Raw genomic sequence first — 12,288 nt, 5'->3', positions numbered from 1 at the left:
ACCAAATGTTAACTAAAGATATTACATATATAGTGTTAACAAGAAAATTAATATAAAATTCTTGTATTGTACCAAAAAAATTTGAAAAGATTAGCTTATTATGTTGAATGACTGCTAGCATATAATGGAATATAATTGTAGAAATTTTGAATCCTACTATTAGATATATCTATTTATTTATTTATACGTGAGACAAAATTGGTTGGTGATAATTAATTAATTAATTAATTTTAAAATAGGAACGGTAACACCTTTCATATCCTCATACCATATTTCCTCTCTTTTGCCGTGCTCCTTCCCAACAAAGAAGACTCACTTTTCAGTCCACCCACAACCCATTCTTACCCCTGTTCCAACGTCTGGCCAGCCCCCAAGTGGAGAAAAAAAATTTTTCACCACACCCGTTAACCCGTGCACCGTGCAGCCCGGCGAAGGTTACCGCGATCACGTCCTGTGCAGCCCCTGCAGCCCAAGGCCTCTACCTATCACAGCCATTTTAATGGAGTACAATTCTGTTGAACCGAGTTGTCTCGTGCCAGATTCTTTCACCGGCGAGTCGTTCGACGGAGAAAGTGAACAGTTGGACAAGGTAAACAATGTATCTTGTTTCTTTTAGACGTATGTTTATTTTCATATAAATTAGATGGTTATTAAAAGATCAACATTCTTAATCCATTATGATATTTTGTTACAGACGGAACAATTTGGATGGTGTTCTTGTCCATTCATGTGGTTATTAGTTAAAGTGTAATATATAAGTGGATGATCCCGTGAAAGAATTAGTTTGAATTTTTTCTACCTAAGAAGAGAAAACAAATACATATTTAGAATGGTGGAATGTTATGATACAATGTACTAGTTAGTTGTTACTACTTACTAGTTACAGATTGGGTTCTTGTTAAATTTTTATAACTAGTTACAATGAACTATGTGACAAGTTATAAAGGAGATGAAGTTAGAAATTTATTTACTGGATTTGATGAATTGTTACAATACCTCTTTAATAGGTTACCTTGACATGTTTTGAATATATGTATAGTATTAAATAAGAAAATTTTGCCCATGGTTGCGACTAAAATTTTTACAATTCCCATCTGTATGCTATCAAACCATGCATGCACTAACAAATTTGGATATATATGAAAGAAAATTATAGAAGCTAATAATGAGACTTTTTACATGATTTAAGAAGACTCTATTTTAGTTTGTGTAGTGATACTTGATATGTGGTGGATTTATGCATTCTCTATATAAATAATTAACACAATACTAACTGATTAGGTGCACTTTGTATGAGTATAATTTCATTGTTCTGAATTCGTTTAATTCATGCATATTAATAAATTTTAATATCATATTTTTGGATATAGTATTAATAAAATCTATTTAGTTGATATTTTATTATATTATCTACTTACATTCTATATGTTTGATTGTAGGGCATAGAATGTACGAAAATTACTGAGTTGGGATGTGATGACATGGAACTTGTTGATGAGGTTCGGACTCTATTTTATTGTTATTTTTTCGTTAACCGCATGTTTGAATAGACCATTAATCATCGTGTGGCTGAAATGATGTCTATTTTGAACTGATTTGCAGTTACCAGACCATAGTTGCCTTGCTGACGATGAAATACCAAGAGTTGGGATGCAGTTTGAGCATTTGAAGTTGGCCCAGAATTTTTATGCGACCTATGCAAAAAAAAGTTGGTTTCATAAGTAAGATACGGGCCACAGATTTTGACAAGATGACAAAGCAACCGATCAACCAATCTATCCATTGCAATCGGAAGGGTTTCCGGGCGTCTCGTGTCAAGTCACCCATACGGAAGAACACAATGGCAGGTGTGGGATGCAGAGCAAGAATATATGCAAAGTTCGACAGGAAAAAGCATGATTGGGTCTTGTTGAAGGTTGAACTAAATCACTCGCACCCGTGTTCAACTAAGAAGGCAATGCACTACCACAAGAACAGGGAGTTAACAATGCATGCGAAGTGTATCATTGAGGTTAATGATGAGGCGGGCATTCGACCCAACAAGACCTTTCTAGCATTAGCCAATGAAGTTGGTGGGCCTTCGAACTTGGGCTTCTCAGAGAAGGACGTCAGGAATTACATTTCATCAAGACTCCGATCCACAAATGTCAATGCAGATGTCAAGGAAATGCTGAACTACTTCATGCGAATGAAGGAGTTGAATCCGAACTACTTTTACGCAGTGAATATAAATGAGGATAACAAGTTTACGAGTGCAGTTTGGGTGGATGCAAGGTGTAGGGCATCTTATGAATACTATGGAGACGTGGTCTCATTTGATACCACATACAGCACGAACTGGTAAAATGTATTTAAGTTCACATTGTTTAATTATTTTATTATTTTTTATTAGTTTCATGTTTCTAAATATAGTTGTTCGTCCTTTAGGCATGGATTTCCGTTCGCTGCTTTCATTAGTGTGAACCACCATGGTAAGTCTACTTTGCTAGGTTACACTCTGCTAGGCAGTGAGGAGATCTCGAATTTTGAGTGGGTGTTCACACAATGGCTGGAGTGCATGGGAACAGCACCGAAGGGCATCATCACAGACCAATGCAAGTCTATGTTTGGTGCAATTAAGAAGGTCCTGCCCAATACACGACACCAGTGGTGCATATGCCATATAACAAAAAAATACACAACAAGCTTGGAGGTTATTCTAGGTTCAAAGAGTTGAATGCTGAGTTGAATCACATTATATGAAACTCTAAGTCGGTTGAGGATTTCGAGGATCATTGGACTGAGTTCATTGATGACTTCAACTTACATGACAACAGATGGCTATCAGGTTTGTGTCTTTTTAGGAAAATCATGTGCCGGAAGTGCTTAGATGTTGTTGTGTTCTTGTATTCTGTTATTGAAAAAGTTCTTATGCATGGTTTTGTTTTTGGTGGGTTTGTTTCTGTTTTAGATCTGTTTGAGGACCGACACATGTGGGTGCCTATCTTTTTCAAGGGTCAATTCTGGGCTTCCATGAGGAGTACGCAGAGGAGTGAGGGGATGCATTTATTCTTTGGTGGATACTTAAATTGTAAGACTAGTTTGGTCCAGTTCATCCACGAGTTCGACAACGTCCTAGAAACGAAGGAGCAGAAGGAATTGGAGGACGATGCTGCAGACTCGAGAGGTCTAATCCCATATTCAACTAGATCAGCCATCGAGAGACGATTTCAAAAAGAGTATACCAACGAGATGTTTAGGGATGTCCAAACAGAGTTTGAGAAGAAGGCTGGTTGCATTATTCGTGCCGTGGATGAACAGGGTGACTCAGCTTGGATAAAGGTAGAAGAGGAAATACTAGTCTATCAGACGACCCGTTATGTTACGTTTGACGTCCATTTTGACCATTCGACTCACGAGGTTTGATGTGATTGCAACTTGTTTGAGAGTGCAGGTATATTATGTTGCCACTGTCTTGTAGTACTTTCATCTTACAAAGTTAATGAGGTTCCTTCCTGCTATGTTTTACCTCGTTGGAGCAAGAACATAAAGCGCAAGCACACCTACATTAAGAGTAGCCACGATGTTAGACGTTCAGATGAAAGCCACAACATATTCAGAGGGTTGTGTGCACATTTCTACAACGTTGCGCAGGAATTCGTGGATTGTGATGATGAGGCAGACATGCTGCATAATGTTCTAGAGGATGCAAGGGCCAAGCTAGTAGATTACCGTGGCAGGATGCAAAATAACACCGTCCCTACTACACACAATAGCATCGCCACAGTCCCTTCAACCGTTTTCGGCACAGTGGACATTCAGGCCCCATCAAAGGTAACCACTAAGGGTCGTCCAAAAGGCAAAAGGCTAGGATATGAGTTGGATAAATCAATCAAAAAATCCATGGAGAGAAAGTGGAAGAGTTTACGCAATGTATGTATACCAATTTAAACTTCTAACTACGTAAGTCACCAAAACAAGTACTAATATAACCAACTTGGTAGGCTCCATAGATTTGCAACATCAAGAATTGCTACCTAAATGATGTAGATCATGTAACATTTTTTTATGCATCTTTTCTTACAACATTGAACATCCGTCATTTTTAGAAATTAAAGGTCAACCAAATAAACCAGAAACAGATAAAGAATTAACTACTAAATTATCAAGCCGAGACTCCATCAAATTTCAAACATGTTTGCTTTGATCCAAGGTTCCATGAACCATGTGATATTACTATCCATGCTTTAATTTAAAAAAATCATATCAAAATGAACAGCATAACACCCACAGTCGTGTGCAGTAAGAGTACATAGACAGTTACAAAAAAAACAAGTTAAACAAGGTCCTTGGAAGCATTGCTGTTAACAATTAAACTTCTAATTACGTAAGTCACCAAAACAAGTACTCATTTAACCAGCTTGGTAGGCTCCATAGATTTGCAACATCAGAAATTGCTACCTAAATGATGTAGATCATGTAACATTTTTTCATCCATCTTTTCTTATAACATTGAACATCCGTCATTTATAGAAATTAAAGGTCAATCAAATGAACCAGAAACAGATAACGAATTAACTACTAAAATATCAAGCCCAGGCTCCATCAAATTTCAAACATGTTTGCTTTAATCCAAGGATACATGAACCATGTGATATTACTATCCATGCTTTAATTTTAAAAAAAAATTGAAAATCAACAGCATAACACCGACAGTCGTGTAGAGTAAGAGTACAAAGGCAGTTAAAAAAAATCAAGCTAAACAAGGTACTAGGAAGCATAGCTGTTACAAATTGAATTTCTAATTATGTAAGTAACGAAAACAAGTCCTAATATAACCAGCTTGCTAGGCTCCATAGATTTCCAACATCAGAAATTCCTACCTAAATGATGTAGAGAATGTAACATTTTTTCATTCATCTTTTCTTACAAAATTGAACATCTGTTATTTATAGAAATTAAAGGTCAATCAAATGAACCAGAAATAGATAAAGAATTCACAACTAAAATATCAATCCCAGGCTCCATCAAATATTTACCATCCTCAACCTAATTTCAAACACCTGTAAAAAATATTCAACCATCCATTCATGTATAAAAATGACCATCCGATTTAGATTCGTTAAACAACTCACAAATCAACATATTCATAGCACGTGCTTCACACGAACTGCTGACTTACTAACACCCGGAGCCAAAACAAACCCAAATACGGTAAATCATTAAAAAATAAGACGCAAAAAAATCCGGATGCTCATAAACATGTACGTGTCCTTATTCATTCCTTTCAACTTCCATATGTTCACAAAGACTTGCAAAACTCAAACAGGGCCAGAAATTTGCGCAACCAGCAAAACCATTATATGCAACCAGAATATAAAAGTAACTATGAACATCTAAACATTCAATTAACGGTTATCGGGTTACCGACCTTCAATCTGGGAAGGGAAAAACAGCCCACGGTTACTCTTGTTGTATTTGAGGATGACTCCAAGTGACACGAACATGCAAGGGCTATAACCTACGGAGATTGTGGGTAAAGGACAATGCCGGTGGTTTTCTGGCCAACTTCCAGGTGACGGGGCCATGGATGCTCGCCTGCTGCTTCACGTCTTCCCAATGGAGGCGCCGATGGATGGTCGGTTCGGCGGGTGGCAGGGTGGACGATGGGTTGCAATGAAAAAGAAGCGGCTAACGTGGGAAGGTCTCCCTTCGTCAATGCCGTTTCAAATGGCTGTGAGGGAAGGCTAATGTTTCCTTTTCTGAATGGTGTTCAAAACGTAAGGAAGGGGAAAGGTTTTTATTGTTGGGTCAAACAAGGGGGGAGTGGATGGGGTGATTACAATGGAAGTAATTAAGATAATTAAAATTAGGATTTAGGGAAGGTGTGTGTTTACGAGAATACCTATGTTAGTAAACTAATTGGGCTAATTTCAGGTCCGTTGTTCATATTGTTCACCAAATTCATTGTCCTCCTAACATTCCCCTATCATTTAATCTTAATTTTCATAGAAGTACAACCTTAAAAGGACCAAATAAATATGTATAAATTGAGATAGAAGAAAATTACAAGAATGGTAAAAAAATAAAAATAATTTAAATTTGACAATAGTATGAACTTACTCAAGCATATGAGTCTCTAATACGTGTGGGCTTGTAAGTGTTTTTCTAATAGCAAAGTTCCAACCATTTTTCAATCTTTCACCCTTCCGTTTATAAAAAACGTGTCCAATGTATGCTTGATGCCTATCAGCGGTCTCCTAGACTTTCTCAATATTTAATATTTAATTTAGTTCTTAAATTTATAAACGAGTTGTCCTGAAGTTTTAACTGTCTTTATTTAATCTCTAAACTTTGTGAATGTGATTTATATTAGTTTTTGGATAACTTTTGATGCACAAATATTAACAGAACATTGATGTAGACAGCCGAATATCACGTTAGACTTTATAAAACGATATCATTTTTATTTTGGCATTTAAAGAGCTTAAAGACAACATCGTAAGTGGTGTTTATTAAAACTTTTTCTTCCAAAACAAGTGATTCAACATCATTTTTGGACTATTTGAGGGCCAAAACCAAAACAACGTTATTTTACAAATTTCAACGTAGTATCTAACTGTCTATATCAGTGCTCCAGTGACGGACCCAGAAATGATAATAATGTTGTCTTGAGATTCTTTAACTTTATGACCATCAATGTTAAATTATTAAGAAAGAAATATTTGAGTGTGGAGATATTTTTATGTGTTGGATATTAAAATTCTGAAGTTATTAATTTATCAAGGTTACGAAAATTAAATCGGTCAATGAACCAATAAAATGACTGGTTTAATAATTGAGTGGTCCAATTAAAATTCAATCGATTTAATTAAATATAAAATAAAATTATTAAAATTTGAATATATGTGATTGTTGATCACTTAATTACTAGTTGTTCCATTTTCAAAAATAAAATTTTTTAATTAGCAATTATTACAAACACAAATTTGCACAAATTAAACACAGCCAATAACTAAGTATGGATTATTGAACATAAATTTACACAAAATTTTTAATTATATCAACAAGTCAAATAGCCAACAATACATGTAGCATCAAAACACAAAATCCACACATTTACATCTAGAAATTCAAAAGACAAATTCAAAAGTCAAAATTCATACAATTAAACAATAAAATCAGAAATAAACAAAATTAATAAAGTACCTTCAACAATCAACAGCATTATTTCAGAAGAATTAACTCGAGCAGTGGACTTGAACAAAATCATCAGATGAAGGTGAGAATAAGGTTGTTATTGTGAGTAAGCAACCATAAGAATATGAAGGTGAAAGCAAGGTCTCTACTATGAATAAGCGAGCAGTGGAATAGAGGTGATGGTTCAGAGAGACATTTGCAGTGAGAGTGAGACAATGAGCTCGGAGAGAGACAGAGAGCTTGAAGAGAGAGACACAACGGTGAGGACAGAGATGGCGACGCCAACAACAGCTTCGAGTAGATCTTCTGGCAACGCGAGGAAAAAAGTGTAAACCCGGTTAAATTAGTAGATAATTAGTCAATAAATTAGCTTTTAATAAGGAAGATTAGAAACGCGAATATTATATTAAATTAGAGTAGAGCTCATCGAAACGAGAATTTTGACACTAATTTCAAAGAAATCAGTCCAAGATTGGACCGAACGGACCGAACCGATTGAACCGAACTCAAACCAGGCCCGTGGACCCAACCAGCCCAGCAACTAAATGAATTAAAACCTCTCTTCATCCTCAATCAGCAGAATCACGCTGAAGCATAATGAGGAGAAGAGAAGCCATGCGAACCCTTACGGTAAAACTCAAAGTCCCGTAACTTTTCCGTCCGAGCTCCAATCGCCGTACCGTTTGCGGCCACGCGTTCACCGCGTCGAGCTCTACGTTTCTATCGGAACAATTTTATAGGTAACCCTCTATTTTATCTCAACCTCTTGTTCTCCAATTTTTGGAAAATTAGTGGAGATATTGAATTTCTTTATTCTTTGATGTTTTAGGATCTAATTAGCTTGAGAAAAATGTTCACTCTTGCTTATGTGAAGCTTGGGTAAGGTGAGGATATGATAATTTTATTTTAATTTAATTGAATTTGAGCTTTGAGTATTAAATTGGATATATATGTGTTATGAATGTGTATTAGGTTGAAAATAAATAATTGGAGTTCGAAATTGTGAATACTGGAACTTGAAGGAAGCGGATTAGTTGAAGTTTTGAGGGCTGTGTTCTTTAGGAAAATTGTCTTGGAATAATATTTGGGAATCGACTAAGGTATAGTTTAGGTTTCTTGTATTTAATATATAATGTTCTGTGAAAACTTAGGCTAGATGACCATAGAATAAGTTAGAATGCAGGTGTATATTTAATGTTTAGTAATGGGTTGATGAATATGCTTGGTTTGGTTTGGTGATTTGTTTGTAAGATGATATTGGTTGCTAGTTGGATCTTTGAAAGAATATGTGATTGAATTGTTGATTATATGGCTATATTTTGGTTTGGTTGAATGATGATTGATGAAAAGATATGGAGCTTGTTGAGGATTATTGTTGGCAATTTGGGTTGGTGGTAATAGGTTTGAAAATAATTGGAATAGAAATTTTGAATGAAAAATGAGGTATTTTGTGTTAAAAGCCTAGGATTTGTGAACTTTGATTTTTAGTTAAATTTTGGTTGTTGGATTTGAATATTGTATAAGTATAATTATTGATCTGAGGTAGATTTATTGTGATAATTGTTATGATGACAAGGAAGGGTATGTTGAATTGGAAAGAATGTAGGTTTGGACCCGAAAAGGGTGGTAAAGTCCGAGTTTTAGAGGAGATGCTGTCGAAATTTTATAAAAATTAGAGATTTTGTTTAGATGATTATTTAAAAAGATTTAAATTCAAAGGTTATATGGTTTGATTTTGAGTTATTAAGAAAATGAGCATGTTTTAAGTTTGATTCATTTAGAAAAGAATGAATTATGTTTTGAATTGAAACTATTGATAGATGGAATGGGAGGTGTGATAATGAAAGATAAGGATTGAATATGATTGATGTATGATAATGAATGAGATGCGATTGAGAATGATGTGGATGTTGATGAATTATAATTGAATTATTTATATGGCTTGAATAATTTAATGATCCGAGATATGAGGTTCCCTGGATTAAGTGCCTTGGCTTGCCACCACGTGGTTAAAAACTCGATACTCTATTGACCCTACGACGTAAGTGTGACCGGGCACTATATAAATTCCCAAAAATGTTACCCCCATTGAGTAATATTGATTATTTGAGATAAAGCTATGCATAGACTCTTGGGGATGCACGTCGGAGGACAGTCTAAGGACAATTCAGACTTGTCGGGTTGGCTGGATAACCGACAGATGAGCCTCATCAGCCATAGGACAGGCATGCATCATCTGCATATTACTTGAATTACTTGCTTGTGCTTTAATTGGGTGTGCCTATATGTACTTGCCATGTTAAATGTGTATTTGTTACCTGCAGTATTTGTAACCTTCTTGTGCTTGCCTTTATCTGTCTATTTGTCTATGAAAATGCATGATGGAGTTGGAGGTATGGAAGAATGGCAGTATGGGACTTAGATTTAAGGTTAAGTTAAGTAAGGTTTAAATATTTTTAGAAAACCACCTTTTATGGCTTCTGTTTAATACTTTAAGCTCTATAATCTGAGTGTCGGCGTTTTAGGATTGCCTCTGGCATTCCCAGGACCTTATATATTATGTGTGTGGCACCTTTACCATACTGAGAACCTCCGGTTCTCATTCCATACTATGTTGTTATTTTTCAGATGCAGGTCGAGAGGCATCTCGTTAGGCGTCTGGACTCTTGAAGCGGAGTGGTTACTGGGTTATTTTGTTATTATATATATGTACTTAGCTTTCTCTCCACATAACTTATTCTTTTTTATCCTCTTAGAGGTGTATGGAGAGGCAAGATTTTGTTTATGTACATTTGGGTTTTGGGTATGTATATATATGTATATATGTGTGTATATTCTCCGGCCAGTCTTGACTTCGTAGGCTAAGTCAGGAGCTCGTTATTTTGTATCTTTGACTCTCTATTTCTATTTTGGGTTACTTTACACTTGACAGCGGTAGCTTTCTTAGCACGCAAGTTAACTCGTTTCTCGAGCGTTGTGCTTTTATTTCGCGATTTCTATTTTCTCTATTCTTCAAGGCTCCTAGTATATTATAATTCTTCTGCTATTATATATATACATTTTATTTTAGAGGTCGTAATACCACACCACCTCTATTTTACGACTTAAGCGTAAAGTTCTGTGTGGTAGGATGTTACAAAGAGGGCCGAGCGTCTGAAGAAGATACGGCAGGGCGGGGGCGCTCGTTGCTGCTGTTACTGGTGGCGCTGGAACTATGTTAGGCTTGTTGCTCCTTGTGAGAGAGAGAGAAAGAAAGAGTGGGTTGCTGGGTATTTGAGGGTTTTTTACTTAAAATTCGGTAAATCGTTAAAAAATCGATCGATTCTATCGGTTTTACTAGTTTTTTAGTTGGTTTTTCGCCAAGCAGTTTTTTGTATCAACTAGACTGAATAGAGAACCGATTTTCGATTAACTCAATTGAATCGATCAATTCGGTTCAATTTTTAGAATACTGCTATTTATATTTAAATATGACACTTGTTAAAAACAAATAAAATAGTATATTTATATTATTTTTATTTAATTTTAAATCAAAAAAATAATTTAATTAAACGTGTATTTTATATTAGTAGCTCATTTTAATGACTAATTTTAGTGTACACGTAATATAATTATTATTTTATTATATTGATGTTGGTATATATTTGGGAGATAACATTAACAGGTAATTGTTAAATGGCTTTGCATGCATGTGAAAATTTGAGATCTGAGATGGTATGGGTTCTCAAGTGTCAAACATTGAATTTGAACTTTGAAGAACTAACTATTATTGCATGGACATCGATGCTTGTAGTCATATGCATGGGTCCTCAAGCCAAGAAACACTCATTATTGCATGCATTATTGTGCTAATAAATTGGTTGGATTTTGACCAAAAACATGTTGTTGGATCCAAAGTAAAGAAGTGCGTACAAGGAAAAATAGAGTTCCAATTCCCGTTGGTGATCCACTGTTAAATATTTATTATTATGCAAAAATATAGATTATTTAATTTGTTGCAAATTAAAAATGGCAAAAATTATTTTTAATATAGAGATGGAGATAGTATTTTAGTTGAATATTAATATTTAGAGTATATTATAATATTGTGGATGTGTAAAAAATGTTAATACAACATATAGGAGTGTGTTGCTGTAACTTAACATGTGATTAACACGCTGTCTATGTATTGACCAAGATGTTGTTACGTGGTTAACACACCCTCTGCGTGTTGGTCAAGATATTATCACGTGAACAATAAATTACGTATTGACTCTCTACCTATAAAATCTACTTACATGTAATTATACCGTTTTTTAATTTGAATATGGAGGTAATAATAGGTTAAATTGGGATATGGAAAACACAGATACTTCACATCCGTGTGGTGTCTGAGTAACAGAACTCGGACCATGCGAGTTCCTCCATGGTAAACGGATGGTCTGAGTTGTTAAAGACAAAGAACACAGAGGATCCGATTTTCTTCTTTCGAAACTCAAATTTTTTCAATTCCAAATCGGACCATCCAATTTGTTCTGCAAAATTTTTAAATCAAGCAATTCACAGGGTCCGAATTCTACATTCTGACACTCACAAAAAGCTGTTCCACAAATTTATCTTGTACTCTATGAATTCATATCCGAGCACATCATATACAAGGCTTCCATAACCATAAAATTGAGTCTAATTATACCAAATAATTCTATTTCCAACAAAAACACTAATTTTTTGTTTCATTTACAACAAAATTAGCCTAAAAATGGATGTATATCTAATTCATTAATTAAATAGTGACAGAACCTAGTCACCCAAAAAAAAAATATAGTGATAGAACCTATAAAAGTTACAGATATGTGTAAAGCAGAAATCATTGCAGGCATATCTTTCATGGCCTCTTTGATTGCACACTTTCTCATATATACTAATCTCCTTAAGTGGGAAAGGGACCAAGTAAAAGATGTCATTACTTTTCAAATGATTTTGCCAATCTCCTTTTATTTTAATGAGAAAAAAATAAGAAAAAAAGAGTTTGATTAGAGAGCTAACTATTTTTCAGTTAATAATTAATTTTTTAAATTAATTTTTTTACTGTAAATTAAAAATTATAAATTTTAAATTTTAAACATTAAC

The 12,288-nt window shown here is 34.8% G+C and overlaps 1 protein-coding gene across 1 annotated transcript; it reads left to right on the top strand.

The window, feature by feature from the left end:
- On the top strand, positions 1,751-5,730 carry LOC107607836 (protein FAR1-RELATED SEQUENCE 5-like). The gene is made up of 5 exons (XM_016309737.1): positions 1,751-2,340; positions 2,428-2,623; positions 2,752-3,301; positions 3,434-3,813; positions 5,509-5,730. Exons 1-5 carry the CDS (start codon positions 1,751-1,753, stop codon positions 5,728-5,730), a joined length of 1,938 nt encoding a protein of 645 aa, XP_016165223.1.

This window comes from Arachis ipaensis, chromosome B07 (assembly GCF_000816755.2).
Source record: "Arachis ipaensis cultivar K30076 chromosome B07, Araip1.1, whole genome shotgun sequence".
Lineage (NCBI taxonomy): Eukaryota > Viridiplantae > Streptophyta > Magnoliopsida > Fabales > Fabaceae > Arachis > Arachis ipaensis.
The sequence above is the reverse complement of the archived record's forward strand: the minus strand, read 5'-3'. Positions and strand labels throughout refer to the sequence as shown.